The sequence below is a fragment of the Colius striatus genome, chromosome 5 (genome assembly GCF_028858725.1).
Source record: "Colius striatus isolate bColStr4 chromosome 5, bColStr4.1.hap1, whole genome shotgun sequence".
NCBI classification, from domain to species: Eukaryota; Metazoa; Chordata; class Aves; order Coliiformes; family Coliidae; genus Colius; species Colius striatus.
The window spans coordinates 33165341-33187537 of record NC_084763.1 but is presented as its reverse complement, the minus strand read 5'-3'; the positions used below and the strand labels follow the sequence as shown (position 1 = coordinate 33187537).

The 22197-nt window shown below is 40.4% G+C and overlaps 1 protein-coding gene across 5 annotated transcripts in view; it reads left to right on the top strand.

Moving 5' to 3' along the window:
• The window catches only part of DYNC1I1 (dynein cytoplasmic 1 intermediate chain 1), a 198666-nt gene that overhangs the window by 31889 nt on the left and 144580 nt on the right, over positions 1-22197 (top strand). For 3 of the 5 annotated variants that reach the window (XM_061996367.1, XM_061996371.1, XM_061996366.1), the window contains exons 5-6: positions 6839-6898; positions 10902-11017. In XM_061996367.1, the coding sequence (XP_061852351.1) occupies positions 6839-6898; positions 10902-11017 (176 nt within the window). The remainder of the gene's footprint in view (positions 1-6838; positions 6899-10901; positions 11018-22197) is intronic. The other 2 variants (XM_061996369.1, XM_061996368.1) reach the window with 1 other exon arrangement.

Here is a 22197-nt window from a genome sequence, read left to right as displayed (position 1 = left end):
TTCTAAATCTTTTGGAAATAGTAATGCGTTTTAAGCATAGGCATCCTCTTTGCATCAAAGTAAAAACAAGAATCCTCTTTTTTCTTAAAAAAAGAGCTCTTTTTTCTTCTTTTGCTAGTTGCATTTGAAGTGAGAATAAAAGAAAGCAAGAAGCACACTGAAACTTGCAGGCTTTCAGATAGCTTTCCCATCAATGCAGATAGCCTCTTGGCTCTTCATGGGGTGCTAGCAAGGAGATGAAAGGGAGAGCACAGAATCACACAACCAAGAGTGGCTGAGGTAGGAAAGGCACATCATGTTGTGGGTGAGTCTCTGCTTCAATTCTTGTCTCTCAGTTTAATAAGTTTAATCTATGTTAAACTATGCTCTATATTTAATCTATGTTCTGCTTGGGACTGGCCTTTGATCTCTGAAAACCTCAGACAGCTTGATCCTTGAGTTATGGCACACTCTGCCTGTATTTTAGGGTTGGGAAGGCATGACTGTTTCACACACAAAGGGTTATTTTAGGACGTTGCTGTTGCTGCAAGGGGAAATGCCTCTCAGGTTCAAAGGTACTTAGTTAGGAACACGTATGGTAATCTTGGTTCAGCAGATACTTTAGAACTCAGTACACTGTCATTGGGGTTTATCCTCATCTGGGAAGCACAACAGCAATTGGTGACAAGAGATGCCACAATATTGTGTTTGCTTTCCTCTAGTTCTGCTTGCAGGTGTGATGTTCAGTGCAGCAAAGAGAGTTCTACCCTGCAAAAGGCCCCTTGACAAAGCTGTTATTTCTGTGAACAGTCTTTTTCAAAAGCATGGATTTTCAGGCCTGGTTACTCATGACCTGAGAAGCGAAGAGAAAAAAAGAAGTCATGCAGAACACATGTTCTACAGCAACAGCAACAGATGAGGGAGGATTTGATTTTAGCTTCAGGGAAGCAGAGTCAGAACAAAGCTGCCAGCATGTTGCACACTGGTTGCATGAAAAATGTTGGATCGAGGCACTTAACAGAGCCAAGTTATACTGCAATCTAACTGTAATTCTGGATATTAAATGTCATTTTATGATGATGATTTAATAAATACGTGTCTTGGCACTGACGCCTTATGTGTTTCATATACTATCACTGAGGCCAAAGCCAAAACTGTTTAAATCAGTTGAGAAGTTCTCATAGATTCCAGATGGTTTTAGATGATGGATGCTTAAGTAATGCTTTTGGAGGTTGGGAACTTTCTAAAAGAGTTCAAATATTTTATTTTTAGTTTATTTGCTTTAGTCTTTTTCATTATTTTAATCTACATAATTTATATTGTACAATCAGAATAAAATCTTCTGGAAGTAAGGTTCCATAGGGCATGGTAACAAAGAGCAAAGTGCCTGGTTTTCCATGCTTCAGTTCAAATTCTTTACACCTCACACTTTAAATTTCTCAATGGTAGCTTAGTGACCAAGAATGAGGAAAAGGCTGAGGTCTTCAATAGTATAACCAGCTGTGCTCTAGGCATCTGGCCCCCTGAGCAGGAAGGCAGAGTCAGGGGACAGAATGAAGTCCCCTTAGTCCAAAGGGAAATGGTGTGTGACCTGCTGCTCCATCTTGACTCACATAAGATCATGGGACCTGAGGGAGCTGGCGGAAGTACTTGCTGAGCCACTCTCCATCATCTACCAGCAGTCCTGGCTCACTGGGGAGGTCCCAGAGGACTGGAGGATGGCTAATGTGACACCCATCTATGAGAAGGGCTGGAAGGAAGATCCTGGGAACAACAAAAGGGAAAAGCTATGGATGTGATCTTCCGGGACTTTAGTAAGGCCTTCCACACTGTCTCCCACAGCATTCTCCTAGAGAATCTGGCTGCCCATGGCTTAGATGAACCTGTTCTGCATGGGGTGGAAAACTGGCTGGATGGCCTGACCCAGAGAGTTGTAGTGAATGGAGTTAAATCCAGTTGGCAGCCGGTCACCAGTGGTGTTCCCCAGGGCTCAGAGCTGAAGCCTGTTCTGTTTAACGTCTTCATCAGGGATCTGGATGAGGGTGTTGAGTGCACCCTCAGTAAGTTTGCTGATGACACTAAGCTGGGTGGGTGTGCAGACCTGCTTGAGGGCAGGAAGGCTCTTCAGAGGTACCTGAACAGGCTGGATCAATGAGCCGAGGCCAATTGTATGAGGTTCAGCAAGACCAAGTGCCGAGTCCTGTACTTGGGCCACAATAACCCCATGCAATACTACAGGCTTAGGGCAGAGTGGCTGGAAGTCTGTCCAGGAGAAAAGGCCCTAGGGGTGTTAATGGACAGCTGACTGAACATGAGCCAGCAGTGTGCTCAGGTGGCCAAGAAGGCCAAAGGCATCCTGGTCTGTATCAGGAATAGTGTGACCAGGAGGACAAGGGAAGTGATTATGCCCCTGTACTCAGTGCTGGTGAGTCCACACCTTGAATACTGTGTTCAGTTCTGGGCCCTTCACTACAAGAAGGACATTCAGGTGCTGGAGCATGTCCAGAGACAGGTAACAAAGCTGGTGAAGGGTCTGGAGAACAAGTCTTATGAGCAGCAGCTGAGGGAGCTGGGTTTGTTTAGCCTGGAGAAGAGGAGGCTGAGAGGAGACATGGTCACTCTCTACAACTACGTGAAGGGGGCTTGTAGTGAGATGGGGGTTGATCTCCCAATAATGAATGGTAAGACAAGAGGAAATAGGCTCACATTGTGCCAGTGGAGGTTTAGATTGGAGATTAGGAAGAACTTTTTCACCAAGATGGTTCTTAAAACACTGGGAAAGGCTTCCCAGGCAGGTGGCAGAGTCACCATCCATAGAGATATTCAAAAGGCACATAGATGAGGTGCTGAGGGATATAGTTTAGTTTAGTGATGGGCTTGGCAGTGTGAGGTTAGTGGTTGGACTTGATCTTAAAGGTCTTTTCCAATGATAATGATTCTATGATTCCATGATTCTGTGGTTAGTACTGTCCTAAATTCAAGGGAAAAAAAAAACCCAAAAAGCACTAAAAAAAAATTACTGAGATCATAATACAGAGCAAATAGAGAATACTAAAATATGCCTATCTAAACAAAGACAACAAAAGCGTATAGTTTGAAAGACAGGTAATGAATGACATGTGTACCTTGCCTAGTTAGTGCAAGATCTAAAAGCCCTAATTTTCTTCATTCTTCTTTAGAACAATCTGTTACATGATAACAGTAACAGCTTTTCATCCTATAGTGAGCCAAGGACAGCCATTGTTGAAAGCAAGGCTATTTGTCACTATGTAGTAGACTGATACAGCAACGAGTTTTGAAACAGTATTGAGTAGTTAGTGTCTGTACTGTCTGGCTGGTGGAAACAGGCTGATCTGGCTTAGTCCTGACTCTGTTGCTCATGCATGGTGAGTTTCCAGGTACCCTACCCATGCCATGGGCACTTGCTTCAACTGCTCTGGAGGATGTTCAGCTCATATGGTCTGCAGGAGATGTGTGGAAGGACTGGAAAGTGCAAGGGAGCACTACTTTTTCCTGCGTGGTCTAATGCTCATCTCTATTCCCCAGTAAATTATTAAGGAACAATGATTTGTATCTCTTTTACATAGATCTGTGACAAAATCCATTGAATCCATCTTGAGGGACTTTCACCAACTTATGCTCTGAAAGGGTCCAGAATGGTAGCACCTCTTCCTGATTGCTGACCTACTAGTTAAGCAGTTATCCTAGGCCATGCACTTGTCTTCAGAGTCTGTAATGTTAATCCTACTGCCCCTGTCTTTGAAAGCTAATTTTAGTTTTCTTTTATGAAGAAAAAAATAAGAAAGAGGAATAGCACCTAATCCTTTTCTTCATGAACAAATCTCTGGAGAAAGAACTTATGCACTAGATTTGAAAAAGACTGGCACCGCTTTTTAACTGAGATCTGGTGGCATATCACAGTCCCACTGGGAGCTGTCCACAGGATAACAAGCATAATGTCATGTCCATCTGAACCATCAAGGAATACAATAGGCTGTATCTGCTCAGCACAAACAGATTAGATTTAATTTCCTAGTCTGGATGACAGCCCAAAGTACTCAGCATCGTCTTTGCGTTGCTAATCCTCAAAGAATGTGTTTATTTCTTTTTCAAAGTTATTGCCATGGAAACTGGCTAAATTGCAGGTCCAGATTACATCCTTACTGTTCACTCACTTTATTTTGATCTGCAGACTTTCTTCAGGTGCCAGGAAGAGGCAAAGGACAAATCAGTATTGTTACTTGAAACATAAAGTCACTCTCTGTGTTCTCCAGCCTCCACTGTGCAAGTGTAGCCACTTGCATTCTGTCTTCTAGGGCAAGAGACTTGAAAACTGAAGATCTGCTACCTGCAGCCATGTTTTCTGCAATAGCATTGCTCAGCCAAGCTTGAGAAGACAATAGAGCTAATTTCTTCCTTATCTGTTTTTCAAGCCTTTGCAAGTGTCAACATTGCATTGCAACACAATGATGCAGAGAACAATTACCCTTTGAAGCACAAATCTAGGAAGTGTTTTGCAGATGCACCAAAACTTTTGAAAACAGGTGCAATCAGGAGTCAAGCAGAATTGCTATTAAAAGTATGTATGAATGTCAAGAATGAAGAAGTCTTTCTGTCAGATTCCAGCTAATGAAGTACTTAAGGGAAGAACATGTTTCTGCTACCTGTATGGTCTGCATGTACAAATGATGGCCTGGACCGTGGTTGTTACCACTCTCACATTTTGGGGATTTAAGTGCTGTCTTGAGTGTGTGAGACCTCTAAATTTATTTTGTTTAGGCATTCAGCTGCGTACCAGGTAAAAGTGTCCTATCTTTTAACCTGGTCTAGATTCTTAGAGGTGGAATGTAGGGACTGTGCCTCTTTAGAGACCTTTTTCAAGCTCTTGTTTTTAATCAGATGATAATGGAGTTCTTTCAGTTCTCTCTGATGGAGTAGTTTTTACCCCTTGGGGAAATTTTGTATGTTTGAAAGTGGATGGAGGAGGAGAGGGAAATGAAATTAGTTATGTGTCTTTTCCTTTAAGTGTTTGGAAGACCTGGAAATGCATGTATAAGTAGTCTCTAGGCAGCTGTAAGATTAGAAAATGGTATTTACACAGTAAATCCTAATATATGGCCATGACCTTAATGATGTTACAAGAATGATTTTCCACAGATAGCATTTTTAATAGCGCATCTATAATTCATTAGTCACTGATGCTTTTGCTTTGCATCAGGCTTTCAGATCCTTGTGTCCACTTTCCACTTTACTTGAGCTATAGTCAAGTTACAAGGAAAAAAATCTGTTCTTTATTACTATATTGTTTTGTCTCTGACCCTTTTCACAGAATCGCAGAATCTTAACGGTTGGAAGGGACCTTAAAAGATCACCTAGTCCAAACTTTTGAGATATAGTTTAATTTTGGAGAAGATTTTCTGTGCCACTATAAAGTCTTTCATGCCAATACACATCACTATGGATTACAAGACATTGAGAGGAATAAATGGCCTTGCATTGCATGGGAAAGCAGCTTCACATTACAATTCTTCTTTCTTTTTGTACATCCAAGGAGTTGAGATTCACTCTCTTTCACCCTGACACAACAGAGTGCAGCACATGTCCCTGTCTGTTTCTCCAGGGAGTGAGTTGACATTGGTAATATAACGGATGAGTTTAAGTACAACAGGTAGCATAATTATGTGGCTTTAAGAGATCTATTTCTAACCTAATTCAATAACTTGTTAGTTTATATGAATGATTCATTGGCAGAGGTTGCTATTATTACAGAAAACCTTGTGTAAATTGAGCATGGCTGGTAATACAGCCGGTTTTGGCTGAATCTGGTAATACTGCGTTCTCTACATCTTCAGAAGAAATAAGGTGAGGTTTTAATTTTGAGGGCTATCATCCAGTGTGTATGCATGACTTGCTTTAGTGAAGGAGCACTTTCTTTTGCCTTCAGCTCTGCTAGTGATAGCAACACATAATCTAGTGTTCATACTAAAGGAAAAGGTGCTCAGCAGATAAACTTGTATTTGTGATTCTGTCATGGATTCTATCATTTTTCTTCCATATGGGATGTGGATTCCCAAGGGAGGAAAAATAAAATGAAGAGCCAGGGACTGAGTGGGCATGAGGTATCATGACAAGTTGCACTGTAATGCAAGGAACACTGTCTTATCAGACCACACCTCTGAAGCATTCATATGTTTGGTGACAGTCCCTTATGACAGCAGCTCGTTAAGAGTCTGTCGTAGATCTAATTTTCCTAGGTGTGTCATTTCCCTCCTTCCCATACATTTTATCTGATGGAAAAGAAGAATTTCTTTATTTGTCTCAGATGCCCCAAGAATATGTCAGAGCCAGTAGCTGTGTCATTTGTTGGTGTATGCACTATGTGGTGTTGGTGCCCAGAGCAGTTTTACAGAAGGGCTTAGCGTCAATCTCGGGAGCATGCGAAGGGATAGACTCTTCAGTGGAGTTTAAGGCAAGTGCTCAGTCCACCTTATCATAAAAACATGATTAAAATACATTGTGCCAGTAGATTTTACATTTTCTTGTGAATTCATCAGCTATTAAGGAGTTAGGAATTTTTCCGAAAAAGAAAAATAAATGTGGCATTAACCATTATCTGAAAGGAACCACAGCTTCTTCCCTTTGTTTATTAATAATATGTAATTTGAATAAGTTGCCTGCCCCATTGCAATCTGAGATACAAACCTTGGTTGACATACTGTGGCTATCCCTTGCACTTAGAGTTTGAATGTATTACATAAAGCATGTAACTAATGAGATGTGATTTTGTTCATCCTTTCAGTTAATTCTGTGTGTTCTTTTTTCCCCTCCCTTTGTGCTGCACGGCTGATTACCACCCTAGGACCTTGCAATGGGACACAGACCCCTCAGTGCTGCAGCTCCAATCTGACTCTGAACTTGGGTATATGTCAGCTCTTTTTGTTATTTGTTTATAATTTCTTTGCAAGAAGTTTGTTGAAAATGCTTCCTAGTTGAGCTGGTTTTATGAGATTTTCATTTGCTTTGTTCATTCAAAAAGACCATAATTTAAGTTTCCTTTTTCTTTTTTTCATGAGTAAGAAGCTTCAGCAAAACCATCTTTGTGGAAAAAACAACTATTTAAAGAAGCTCGTGAAAAGATTTAGCTGCTATTTCTGATGCCTGAAATACAATATAAATAACTATTTCATTACATATGAAATGTTATTATTGTGGCACTTAAACGTGCATGTAGTGTTACATTGGTCTTGTTTGTACCTGTTGATTCAGACTTTTCACTCTGAATCGTTTGCAAGGGTACTTTTCCCCAGTCCTTCCTGTCTACTGTAGTTAGGCTGTTTCCACATGCAGTAACAATTTCCCCTTTTTCCTTAGGAGCTGTATATATGCCTATAATGTGTACTTCAATATGACCATAGTCAAAGAGTAATTGGCATCTTAGTTGAGTTCAAGCCAACCAAACAATTTTTTAAAATTGTAGTAGAACTAACATGAGTGTTTTCTAGTTTGAGATGGAACTTCTCTACCCCGAGCAACTGAAAAAATTAGTGAATTTAAAACATTTAGAAATGCCTGCCTGTGGAGATATTTAGGATAATCCATTCTTCTAAAAAGGGTGGGTGGCAGTCCCTAAAGTTCTTCAGAACTTGAGTCACAGGAAAAACCAAATTCCTATGCTGAAGAAATTGCTCTACCTATGAAATTATTGGTTTGCTTGTCAGAGTCTCCAGACAAGTGTTTTACATTTTTACTAGTTCATGTGAAATTCACTCACCATTCTGTAAGAACAACAATTTCCCTTTAACTACTGTTTGACAGTGCTCCCAGCAGTTAGAGCTATTCACCAGGAAAGATCAGGAGGAGTGGAAAGTATCCAGAAAGCTTTCTAAATAGGGTTTGTCTACATCCAAAACTGCTAGGAATGTTTGTAATTTCCAGGTGAGTGGGGCTGCGAGTAGATCCAGCTTCTGCAGCTTTACCTGCACTGTTCCAAAAAGAGGCTTTTGAGCTTTTTTAATACAAAGAAACCTTTTAGAAATCTCATCTGCTTTTTTCCAGAAGTTCGGCTTAAAAGATGAGCACTCCCAGGAGGAAGGTTCCTCAAACAGCTATGCAAGACAAATTGTTTTATTTGACTCATGAAAAGATAACCCTGTGTGTAGCCACAAGACTTCAGTCTTTTATGAGCAGTCAGTGTAAACGCAGAAAAACAGCACACCAAAGAGTAAATCTACAGGTATACTCTGTAATGGAAGTCCTGTCCCTTTTGAAAGAAAACTGTCTTCAAAACCAGGGCAGAGTCAGAGAGAGAACTATACTGTTGTCCTGAGACTAAATAAAAAATACAAAACAAAACAACCCCAACCAAACCAAAATGTGCAAAAGAAATCTGCAGTCATCAATTAAATGATGCAGGTAGCAAAACTCTTCTAGGAGATATATCTTTCTCCTCTCACCTAGAGACAGAGGACACAATGCATGGACTTTAACTGTCTTCCTATTGACATCGCATAGGCAGTTTGAAAAGGAATCCTTCAAAGCTTATGTGCTCTCTAAGATGAATATTCAGCAAACTGTAAATTATAGGACTTACGAGCACTTCAGATGAAAAATGGGGATAGGAAAGCATTCGACAGTTTAGTGCTGCCCTAAAAGTAGAGACTAGAACATTACTAGACCAAATTTGGGGGAATCCAGACACTGAAAGGATGCTCCAGTTGTCCCTCAGTGCTTGAGACCAAGGGCTAGGCCAACTTTTAGTTACACAAGAATTATATGTTGATTAACAAGGGCAAAAAAAGAAAAGAACGAAAACCACAATCCTTCAGATGAAGAAAGAACTTCCTGTCTTTAACAGTAATTACCAGGACACGGGTGAGACTCAACATTTGTACAGGCATCAGCAATTCCTAAATTAGAAATGATTCAGGTGAAAAATTCTATTGCCTCAGCACAGTACTCTGGGAGGTATCTCACTTCTTAATTACTAATCTACAAAGAGGCTAACCCAACTAGTAGTTAAATCTAGGTCTCTGTTAGGAGCCAGGTTCCCATACTTGCACAGCTGAGGTGGTATTGAGTGACCTCGTGAGACTGTTAGAATTAGGCGAGGTTCTAATTAAACCTAGATTAGACACATAATTAATTAGAGATTATAGTTAAATGAAAACACTGTCAAGAAGCTCTTTCAATGCAGAAGGCTTAAGAATCTCAGAAAATGGAACCAGTAGACTAGGACAGCAGGGGAGCCATGACATAGGAAAGTGTAACTGATCAAGTAGGCAACAAAGATTGCACATCTGGTGCTGAAGGAAGGAAAAGCACATGAAATTTTTCTGGGGTGAGATACTAATTAAAGCTTGAGCTTGAATTCACACAAACCCTCAGTTAAAGCAGGTACAAAAATGTAATGCTACCAAAACTTTTGTTAGCTGAAGTGTATCACAAGCTGTTGAAGATTTTCTGATCTCAGTAATGGTGTAGAAGTTTTTCTGTAGCATTTTCAGACAACTGTAGCTTTTGTTCATATTGTCAAAGTCACAGATGATTGTAAGAAGGGAAACTTGTTATTTTTTCCTTTTTGAAAAGAAGAAAGACTCAGAGCTGTAACAACTATTTCTACTCTAGTGGTTTGTAACGTGATACAGCTGATTCATACTGATTACCTGCTGAATCTAATTGCATTCAGCTTAATAACAACTCAACCAGTAAAATAGTTTAGAAAAATATATAGCTGATGTAGCACTAACCACCTGAAGAGTTTGTAGGTGTCATCCAATAATGACAGTTTCCTTTTGAGACTTCCATTCGCTTTCAGACATCAGTGTTAATTGAATACCTAGACGACTGTAAATTAATTACATAAAAAACCTTTTGACCTCTGTTCTTCTAACAATCTGGAAAATTGAGAGGATATGGTCAATGTGTACAAATTTTCTACTTTTCCAAGTTGCTCTCTCTAATGATTTGGCAGCTAAAATATTGTGTTCGTAAATTTATTTCCCATAAACATGTAAGCATGCTTGCACTTGTTGATCTAGGCAACTGGACTTATTTGATTTGTTTATTAAGTTCATATTCTTTTCCCTAATGAAAGTTGGTATTTTTTCTAATAAAACACTTACAGGTAACAATTTTTTTATTTGTCCCTCTCTACAGACAGTCAAATAATACTCAGGAAATAAACTGATTTTTTTTTCCTCTCACTATTGAGTGAACTGTGTATGACTAAGTGTTCATGACCATCTTCAGCTGTCTCTCTTCTTTTTCCCTTATCCATTTATATTTAGTTGGCTTTGCTAATTTACTTCACATCGTTTATTTAAAGTAAGGGAAATAGTAGATGAAGGAGGCTATTCTTGCCCTGTTCCAGCTGTGTTTCAGAGCTCCCATCAACCATTGCATTACAACTCTGCTAACCATGACCCTACATCAATAATGACTCCAGAAGAAGGGAGAGTCTCTTCCTTTATGGAAGTTACCTACCTTACCAATTAAAGACTATTATTGGTCTCAGGTGAAGATCTGATGCTGCACTGCAGTTTACATGCACTGTGCTCTTTCCAGTATGGTATATCTCTGGCTGATTAACTCTTCTGAGCAGGCAGACTGTTGTAGTAATGACTGTATGAATGAGAATTGTGTTGCATGTTACGAGGGACATAAACAGGTGATTTCTGTCTCCCATTTACAGTCACTCTCACAGCGTGATCTAGAGGTTCAGTAACTGCACTTTATTATGGTAAATGATTCTCAAGTTATTTTTTGGCTGCAATTGGGCACTTCTTATGCAGAGTGTATTGTGTTTCATCTTATAAAACACTGAGGTATTTTTTTATCCTGTTCATAAAAGCAAATGCTCTCATTCCTGCTACTGCTTTACATTTAACATGACTAATCTTTTGATGTTGTATATTCCATCTTAGACGCAGACTGCACAAACTAGGGGTGTCAAAGATTACCCAGGTTGATTTCTTACCTCGAGAGGTAGTATCGTACTCCAAGGAGACACAGACACCTCTTGCCACACATCAATCTGAAGGTAAGATTTAATTTTTTTTAATTAAAAAAACCATTTTCATAGAAAACAAGTATTTGAGTAAGAGTTAAAGAATATTAAAAAAATAATAGTGAATCGTAATATAGTTGCTTATCACATATTTTCTGCAAGCCAGGTATTGTTTATGTGATTAATGGCTGTTCTGGTGAGAATAATTAATGACTTTAAATTCAGATGCAACGAAACTACTTCTGCCTTATAATGGGTTGTATTTAGATAGCAGTTTAGTGAGAACATATTTTGTAATAAATAATTATGAATATAATTAAAAGACCACTTTATTCCATTTTTCTTGCTTTCTCAATGAAGTTATTAATTCTGTGCTTTGTAAATAGGCAGTGATGGCAAGTTGCCCTCAGGTATTTGGTCACTGAAACTGAGTCTCCCTCAAGTAGGTGAATCTTAGGATAAATTACAGTTTAGCTCCATGTGCTGAAGAAAGCAAGCTTATATAAGATGTGGACAGTCCTGCTTTCTCTCTGCTGACGGATATATTATCTGTACTTATGGAGATGTTTGTTAGCTGCTTGGCTTTCATGTTGATAAGTAAAAGTGTGGAGTAGTTAGTTGGGAAGTGCTGATCTGTCTGTTCCTTAGACTACATGCTTGCCAGTTTTGTACTGCAGAATACTGATTGCAAGTCAATTGAAACCTTTTAAATTCAATGTAAAACTCTACATTAGCTGAATGTATACACACTCCAAACTCCAAATAGAAGAAGATTCCAGTAGTTTGCAAAAAGTATGCAACTAAATGTGTGTAAATATAAGTTGCTGTCAGGGAAGATACAATGATAAACATAGCCAGTTTATTCTCTTCAGCTGGGTTAATAGGTCTGTCTTTAAGAAACCAGAAATGAAAACTACTGATGCTCATATTCTACATTCCCAGACGACAAGTTTATCCTAGTCATCTGGTGTATGAAGTAGTGCCCTCAAACACAGCCAGCCTTGTTGCTTGGATGCTGCTTCTTGAGCAGCATGTCTTGACAACTTTGCATTCTCAGAGGGAGAGGCTGCCTCAGCAACCTTTCTAGTCAATCTAGCTCGTCTCTGCTAATCTCTGAGGGGTGCTGAAACCTCTAGAAAATGGGATATGCACCTGAGGACTTGGCTTCCTGGCTTGAGATCAGTAGGTGCTCAACCTGGGGGCATTATCATGGAGTCATTATTACATCAGAGAGAACAGATACACTTCCACCCTGGCATAGGGCCTTTATCCAATGCAACAGTTCCATGGATATGGAGACTTGAAGACATGGCTCTCAGGCCTGCAACTTCTACACTCATTAGCTGACATGCCTATCTGAACAGGCCAACCTCTCTTGAGGAAGCAACTTCTTAAAAGAACTTCTTGCTTTTTGTGTGAGAAGCTCTTCGGCTATTGCAAAATCCTTTTCTTGGGTAGATGAGAGAACAGTCTTCTACCCTTCAAAACAAACCCAACAGTGTGCTGCTGTGGAGCTTGTCAATCAGGACAGCAATCACAGAGGGCAAGGTGGCTTGTTTTGGCTCTCCCGATACAGAAGAAGCTCTTGTTCCTCACTTGTGTGAGAGAAGACAAGTGCAAACATAAAAGGCATGGACTCCAAACTACCTAGCCCGAACCTGTGATAGGAAAAGTCAAATGGTGATGAATGGTTTTGGTGACAGGATTTATTATCTTTATTCTCTGTGTCATCACAGTCAAAGAAAAAACATCAATGAAAGCAATGTTTTAACATTTAAACACAGAGAAAATATCCCCCAATCACTTCCCTCAGATATGTGTGAAAGTTTAACTTAAATCCTTTCCAATCTGCTGCTAGAGAATTCTCTGCATGTAACTTGGACTCAAATATGGCCCTGCATTAGTAAATGAGAGTCAGGAAAGTGTGGTTATTCCAAATAACCAATTATTATTATTCCAATAATAATGAAAAGGTTTTTAATTAGAAGTTCTGTAGGGGGTAAATAAACTATGGGATTTTGGACTCCTTGGTCTGACAGAACTGACTTCTTAGGTTTTTAGTCTCCCAAGCCTCTTTATTCTGAGCCCTTAATGCTTTTACTCTAAATGTGAACAGCAAACAAAGGGTAATTCCTCAGGAGAGAAGTTTTTTAGGAAAAGTCTCTATGCTGTCCCTATGCATTCACCTGGTAAAATACAGCCATTATCTTCTCAAGATAAATTGTTCAGCCATTACTATGATTATGTGCTGTTATTCAATATCAGAAGCCTTGGAGTTTGAGAAAAGAAACCCCGTATTTACTTAGATGAGTCTGACTTCAGCTTTCAGAATTCACTTTTTGTCTCTTTGCCTGAGACGGTGGAAATATCAAAATGCAGAATTTTGGGGTGAGATTGTCACACATTTGCTTCTGGTTTGGAAGGCATCTAATGAAGGATACATTTGGTAGGAAGTATCTTTCCTGTACAAAGGGGACTTTGAGTTCATTCAAAGTTCTGCAGCTTTTTTGAGACGTCAATATCGGGTTTTCTCCACGTTGCTTCTCTAGAAAGAAATAAATTATGGGGTGTCATAGACCTACTGCTGTTCTGGAGCTCAGTTGATTTAGGCCATTCTGGTAATGGCTATTCCCAACCAAACCTTAAAACTGGTAAAGGAACACTTCATTTTAAGTGTGGTATGATGCCAGAGAGCCAGATGAGCTATGAGTTCTGAGCCTGAAGTCTCAGCTTGTCAGCTGCTAATTTTAGAAGAAATAATGTAGCATTATTCTTCACTGTATAAAAACAGATTAACTGCTCTTTTCAGAACAAGTAATTCACTTTATTTCAGAGAAATAATGACATGTCATTTCCCCCACCCACTCTTATTATTTAGGGAGATGTGTATATGCATCATTCAACCCTTTCATCACAAGTACCAAATTCTTTTGCTTTATTTAGGTCACAGTAGGCTTCAGCCTTTTCTTTTCTTCCATGTAGGATGTCTTCACAACCACCCAGATTTTGGCTCTGGAGCCTGAGAAATAAAAATGCTCTTTTCCTCTCCTCCTCCTAAAACTGGACTTGAGTTTAGGTATTTGTAGGCATTGAGACACATTTCGTTTGTGCTGCTTTTTGCATTCTGGAGTTGATTAAGGCCTAGACTAAGCCAAATGTTTTCTGAGAGGTCTCTGGGACACATTCCTTCACTGTAGATACTCTCACGTTGCCCTGGAATGGAGCCCCATTTAGACTTCAATGGCTGGACCCTCAAAAGCACTGCAAAACTGCCGTTTGCTGAGGGCATACTGAGGAGAAAGCAGCAACAGAAAACCCATGGCCTGATCTCTACTTAGGATGAATGCCTCACTGCTGTACAGCAGAAGAAGGAGGTCTGTATGTCTACCTGCAAAAACAGCCTACATATTCAAGTTCTCTTGGGTGCCTGCCTCAGCTCCAGCTTACTCTTCTGTTCTCTAATGGGCTATGAGGTAAAATCTCAGTGAGGAAAACATCACACTGTCTGTGCACTCTGAAGGGGGATATTCCTCTCATCTGGTTCCCCTCAAAAACAGGGCGCAGCAAGATGGTGAAGGTCTGTGAACTCTCTGGCTTTGCTAGCTAGCGTCAGAAGCGTTATTCCTCTTTCATGAAGTAGAAACTACTGTGCATTGATAAAATAAGATGTTCTCACTTAGTCTGAAATGCATTTTTGGAAAAGCAAATCCCATATACAGGGGAAAAGATCTGACTTCTAGAACAATGCAGGTTCTATGTACGTCAGCTGTTTATCATCTTCAACAGATGGTAGTTCATGTGGGCCAAATGGATACGTTACCATACTCACTTCCTGAGCAGGATAACCTCATCATACGTCACAAATGTTTGCCCAGCTCTGGCAAAGAAAGCGATTCAGGCTCATGCTCCATCTGTTGTCTTCTGTATTCACACGGTGAGGGTATTTTGGCTATTAGGGAAAGAGGGAAAAAAATTAGCTCTCGATTCCATTTGTAAGTAAGACTGGAGTGCAGTAGCAAAACACAGGTGAAACTTCAGAGGCTGTATAGGGTCCTGCATCTCTTTGACACTGTAATTTTCTGAAGTAATGCTCCTGAAAGTTATCTTTTTTACAGCAGTAAGGGAGGACAGAGGAATTCTGCTCACAGTCTAAGGCTCATGCCACCAAGACACATGAATTCAGGTATCTGCATGTGGTACCAAATGTGACTACTGTAGGGTGAACCAAGCACTCCCTAGGTGCCATTGACAGCATGGACTAGCAGGGCCCTTCACATGGCATACTAATGTAGATTTCTCATTGAGTAAACTGTGCATGACTTAGTGTCATACACTGACATCGTGTGAGGGCTGTGTCCTGCTTTGAGTTTTGGTAATCATGTCAGGAGTTACCTGTGACAGGGACTGATAAGCCTCAATGCCATGGAAAAAATCAGGCCTTGGGAAGTTCCATGATAAAATCGGTAGATAAAGTTATTTTTACTTGGATTGTTAGGGGCTGTGACATCCAGGCTTAATCAGTGTGAAGCTCTGGCTCTGTCTGTGCTGTAAAAGTATGTGTGCAGCAGATCTGTAGCACAGCAAATGCTGCACCAGGCCTGCTGTGTCTTCCTGTGTCTTACTGTAGCTCAGCTCTAGCTTTGTGAATGTGTGCTGTACTTAAGAAAAGCCGGTTCCGGAACTAAGCAAGAGAGTACATGAGCATTTCTATGCCCAATTGGTCTTTAGCTCACAGATCAGAAGGTAGGGTTGACTTAAAGAGCTTAGTTTGGCTTTTCCCTTCCAGAGAATCTTAGAGCTCAGTTCCAGTCTGAGTACAGCAACACAAGCCTGGACCCAGGAACAGCTTTGTAGCCCTCATTCAGTGGGAAATGCATTTTTATGCATGCAGCGTGTCAGGACATGATCTCTGTCATGGAGAGGCATCGGATGTAACTGGGCGAAAGCAGAGACCCTCTGTTGTAAACAAAACATGGTGTTCTGCAGAGCAGAACTGGGATAGAAATCACTACTGAAAAGAGGAGACAACCTGAAGATGAATCAGTGTTAAAGCAGAAGTTCTGTTTTCAGAGAGACAAGCCTTAGTATTAGTCCTAATGGATGCTAATTTGTAAGAAGTATTATGGTCTATCCCAGGCAGTGTCATGTATCACTGAGTGTTTTTAGTTAGCTGTAAAAATCTAGTTTGCCTTTTCTCCTCAGACCTCAGTCCATCAGAGTCTTACAGTGGATCCCAATAGCTGGCATAAACACCCTCACTGAAGACCACTTTGGTTAAATCAACAAAGCTCGATTTGTACTCCTGTACCAGACCGTATGAGATTGGATGGGCCTAGAATGAAGCGTCTCGAAGATCTGAGGCACTGCCGCGTATAGAGGTTTACAGTCACCCCCCTTAATGCCTGTCACGCCTGCATCCTTTTCTCAAGCGCGAGGTTTCAAGGCCGCGAGTGCTGGCGGTTTGGGGGTTACGTCGCGCAGAGGGAGCGTGCACAGGCTTTCGGGCAGCGCCCTCTGGTGGTGACGCGGTGGAGCGGCGCCTGAGCGGGGCGGGCGGGGGGAGGAGGGATGTTGGTGGGACCCCCAGGAGAACACTCACCCACTCTTTTGTCTGGGGCAAGAAATCTACTTAATAGAAGATGCTCCGGTCGTATGACTGAAAAGCTGCATGAATGTTAGTGCTGGTGAAAGAAGTGTGAGAAGAGAGGGAGTTATTACAGAAAAAGTTGGGGGGGGAAGGATATTATCTAGAAATGTTTAAAAAAAAAAGGCGTAAGAGTACAGTAATAAGTATTATGAAAAAAAATCCAGGGAAATAATACACTAGTGAAATCATCTGCCATCCCTTGGTTTTGCCAATCCCTTCTTGAAGTGTAATCGGTAAATATAGTTTGATAAAATGCATATTCTCCAGGATAGCTGCATCAGGCAGGTACCAGGTGTGCCGGGTCTGTGTTCCACTTCTAGCAAGCTACAGACATTAGATGTGTCCTGCTAAAGGCTTTCTTCACCAGCTGGCTCAAGTTAATTTTATGTAGTACAGAATTAGGATAAGGGCTCCACTTTGGAAAATGTGTTTCCATGGATTTTGTTGTGCAGAATAATGTATATGACACTAATAAAGTTATCTTCTGGGAGGAAGAATGAAGAGGCTGTAGTCTGTGGCCAGGCATAGTCTGGTGTTTGAGGTCAGGAGGAGACATCAAATGTCTCATCTCCTGAAACACGTGGCACACATAAGCTAAGATAGGATTTCTGTAAGACAGTTCCACTGTTTCTAAAAGGTGGTGCGTTAACATCCACAGTCTACCAGTATATTTATCAGTGATAATTGCTGCAGTGTTTGCTTCCATCCCCTTTCTCTCCTTCAAGGTCTTCTCTAAAGACTTCTGGAGAAGAGTTTTTCTTAGGATGGTTTTCAGATAGTTTTGAGCAGGCTACTCTATCCTAGAATAAAACAAAAGATGTAGTCAGCCTCCTTGTGCAGAACCCAGTCTGCTGCTTTAGTTGCAGGGGGGAATATATGATTGAATTACATCCTGGTACATCTGGTGTCACTTGGTGGAAAACAAGAGCTCTGATGTTAGCAACCTTGACCTCAAGTTCCTTTAACTAGCTGCAAGTCATCTCACAGTGCCTTTGCCAGTCTTTTGTGTCCTGACATCTGAAACTTGCAGTGATCCTTGCAGAATTCAGGGAGAAGCCCTGTAACAGCTGTATGCAAATTGAATCCTTTGTTGGTTGGAAATGAAAACCTTCCTCTAAGTCCTCTGGAGAGGATCCTGGCCATACTTTACACATGAACAACTGGTGATTTGCTATGTGTTCCCCTCAAGCAACCAAACAGTTCTAAACTTATTTGCAATTGTATGACTATCCGTGTGTTACAACTGAGCTTTAACATGAGAACAGAATGAAACTGTTACACTAATGAAGGCACCGTTTTTTCTCAGGTTAACAGTCAGTGAAAAGATAGTGGCCAATTTTTCTCTGTTTATAGTTTTCACATATTCCTAGTTCTCACTTTACCTTATGTATTATTTCAGTAGTATTTGAATATACTATAAATTAACAATGTGTTTTAAATATTACAGTGCTCCAATTAGAAGTTATAGATATAAAAATGTAAAAAGAGGGAAAGCTGGGTTAATGGTGCTTTCAAAAGAACAATGAAGACATAGCTTTCTGTTTTCTTCAGAAACAAAGCATGTTTTTTTCCTACCATCCCTGTAATTCCATCTTTAGCCTAAATGGATGATCTCTATTCAGTATACACAAGAAAACTCAGCACCTTCTGTTGCATGTTTAGTAACCTTTGGCAAACTCTGGCTTTGTAACATGGACCAATCTCTACTGGAATTAAGACAATATTTTTTTTTTAAAGTGCATTGTAGAAGTAGCAGTTATTAATCCTCAGTGCTCTAATTAGCACCTAATCTTTCTAATCCCGTAAGTAGATACCAAATCAGGGCTGAAATAGACACAGGCCATAACATGGAAAGCCCTTCGTTAGTAGTGTTAGAAAGATGTAGAGAAAAAAATAACATTGCTCTGTTATTTCATACTTCTCAATTTGTTTCTTGGCACTTGCAACTCAAAGGAAGGAAAAAGAATCACATGCCAAAATTCTCTCTTCTTTTTTAACTCATGCTGCTAATGTACTGGGTCAAGAATTATGCAGCTGAAAATTCTCCTGTTCATCCCATCTCTATGTTCAGTTCTATAGCTGAGCCACAGCTTAAGAAGCTAGCCAACTGTGCCTTTCTATAGTCTTCTTTAATTGGCTTATTTCCATAGGAGAGGCCTTGCCCTCAGGCTAACTGGAAAGGGAGCCAGGAAACTGGACTGGGTAGAATGGAGAGAGTCTGCCCCACCCCGCTATATTATCTGCTATAAAGATGAACAGGGATGCACCTCAAGCTGGGTCTTCGTTCACCAAGTATATCTTCACAGCCTAACCCGAGCACCTCCAAGAGCTGCTCCCAAGAGTGTGTAAAGCCGTGCTGTGTTTTTTGTAATGATAAATTGTAGATATCATCTGAAGTACTTGAAAATCTCTCCTTCAAAATCAGTATAGCTGGATCCTTTCCAGAAAATCCTTTTGCTTGCTCACACACACACTAAGAGTTAATGATGAAAACTGAAGAGAGGATCATTAAAAGAAACTTTTAATGAAATGGATATGTCAGTGAAGTAAAAGTCTCAGTGTGAATTTGCACTGGCAACTATGAATAGAAGATGGAATTCTCTTTTGCTGCAGTACAATAGACTGTCTCCACAAATAAAGTCACTTTTCAGCCAGACCCTGGCTGCCACTTACCCATCTATCTTATTTAAAATAAACTTTGTATAAATTTGCTCTGAGCCACAATTAATTTAGATGTATGTCCTAGCCATAAACTTTCACAATAGTACTCTATCTTCCTGCAAGTTAATACCTTATTTGAGGCCCACAGAAAGTGAGAATATACTTTTTATTTTTTAAAAATGTGTTGTACTTGAGCCATGAAGATTTGTGCTTATTTTACGCCCATAATTGCATGCTGTTGCTGTGGATGCTGTTCTTGTTTTGTTGTTTTTTTTTCACCTTACCCTGTTTGCCTTATAAAGTCTGCCACATCAGAACTCAAAATGGGCCCAGCTTCTCTTGACACAAGCAGATCCCTGTACTTAGGAATAACCTTACTGGTTTCAGTAGCAGCTACTGGGTCTTGAAAACTCTTTCAGATCTCACTGCGTGGTTTAGAGATTAACTTTTTCTGAAGATCTGGCCCCAGCTGTGGAGCTGAAGAATGTTTGAAATTTTGGCCCTTAATCATGGCTGCTTCATATTCTGTTTCTTGTCATCTCCAGCCAGACATTTAGATCTTACTCTCCTCCTAGGCACTAGTTACTCAGCAACAGCATGGTCCAAACAACCACTCATCTGCCATGAAACACAGAAAGCAGTGATGATTTTGCATGTGATGTGTGAAGAACTCTCTGTGCATTGATGCTGTAAAACAGATAATGTACAGGTTGAAAACACAGCTCAAACCAACCTTCTGGAGTGGTTTCAAAATTGTCTTGACCTGTTGTCTTCACAAATAGAAGCTAGGGGACATGTATGTTGTAGTGGGTTGACTTGCCCTCCTAGCCAGTCTCTCACTCCATGAACAGGAGAGGGGAGAGAATAAGATGATAAAGCTCATGGGTTGAAATAAGGATGGAGAAGCATTTAACCAGTTATCATCATGGACAAAACAGACTTGTCTTGGGAAAATTAAGTCAGTTTATTGCCAATTAAAACAGATTTGGATAGTGAGAAACAAACATAAAGTTGGAATAATACCTTTCCTCCTCTCTCTTTTCAACTTCATTCCTTCATTCCCATCTCTTCTACTTCCTCTCTCCCCTGAACAGCCCAGGGGGATGGGCATGAGATGCTGTGATCAGTCCATAGCAGTATTCTCTGCCACTCCTTCCACCTCGCACTTTGCCTGCTGCCATGTGGGTTTTCCCCACAGGCTACAGTCTTTCAGCACAAACCTGCTTCAGCATGGGCTTTCAATGGACCACAGTTCCTTCATGAAAAATCTACATGCTCCAATGTGGATATCTGCTCTGGCATGGTCCTCTCTTTGGGATGCAGGGGAATAACTGCTCCACCATGGTGACACAGCCTGCAGGAAAATATCTGCTCTGACCCCTGGAGCACCTGCCAGGTAGTGTTTTGCCCTTGTTAAAATATATTTTCCTTGAGACACTACCAGTATGGCTGAGGGTCTCAGATGTGTCCTGCAGTGGGTCTGCTATTGAAATGCCTGTGTCTGGCAGAGGGCAGTCTCTGATCTCTTCCTATGGAAGCCATGCCTGCAGCTCTCCCCAGACCTTGCCATCTACACCTGATACATGTGTGTATTTAGAAAAATGGATAGCTTAGTAGCCAAAAATGTAGAAGTTTCTTATGTGATGTGCCTGGGATCAAGTCTTTGCCTAATAGATAGATACTTTTAACCAGTAAAGTGTAGGTTGATCTGGGATAAGCTGTTTGTTGAACCAGGCACCAGGGGCGTAGTATTCGATATTCTAGCTGAATATTCATTATCATCAAGGCACAGATTTGATTCTGTACATCTAGAGCAGCCATCCTCTCTTACCTTGGCATTTATGGATCTGAGACAGTATTTTAAGGTTATTGGCTAATATGGGTCCTTGTTGTGTTTTCTGGTGATAGAAATTTTGGTGATAGATTTGTTACCTTGGAGGAGATCCATTACCAAGGATACTGGGAAGTAGTAGACGCTTGCCTAGACCAGAGGTGGGAGGTTGGTTCTTGTGAGGATCACAGTGTACTGTGGTAGCTATCTCAGCATCTTATATAATGAGACAGCACATGCTCTTCTTGCATGCATTTTACAGGCTTCTTACCTGTGAGTGTGGGATTCATGTGAAGGGATGTTTGAATCCAGAAAAACTGAACCCAACACAGCCTCGTGGTACATGCTTACAGATCAGACTGATGAGGAATACGTGTCTCTTCTTATCTGCATTTTACTCTTTGCTAGATTGGATAATGTGAAAACCTTGGGTTGAGGGCTGTTGATTTCCAAACAGATGTTTGCATACATTTCAAGGATGTAAGAGTTGTTGTTTAAGCTAAGATACAATAAATTTACATCTGAATCTTAGCTGTGCAGTCATAAGAAAGTGTCCAGTGAATGAAGTGAGCTAGCATTTTCCAAGAAGGCCTTGGTCAGAGTTAAAGTTGAGTGTGCATACCTGAAGATATTATTTGCTAGGGAGATATCTGTCCTGTGATTCCTAGGTTATGACATTATGGAGGCAGAAAGTGAACAGGAGATGAAACTGGTCTCCCTTTTCTCTTTTTGTCTCTCTAGTGTATGGACTAGAGACTCTGTTAAAAAGTTGTAAATATATTTGTATAGTTATTTAAATATTTATCTACAGGTGTAGCTATAGATACAATGTTTAGATCATATATTATATCTGTAGCTGTACAGATGCTTGTAGATACATGTATAAAGCAGACCACTGCAAGATCTCACCACCTGGCAAGTGATAGCATTGGTGATGGAGCAATGGAGTGAATGTCTGGAGTCCTATCTTTGTTACAATCGATATGTGCAATTCACAAATTGAGTTCCATTCACCACGGAGACTCTTCATTTACCCATAGTGGAGACCACTAACAGTTTAAACATGATCTAAGT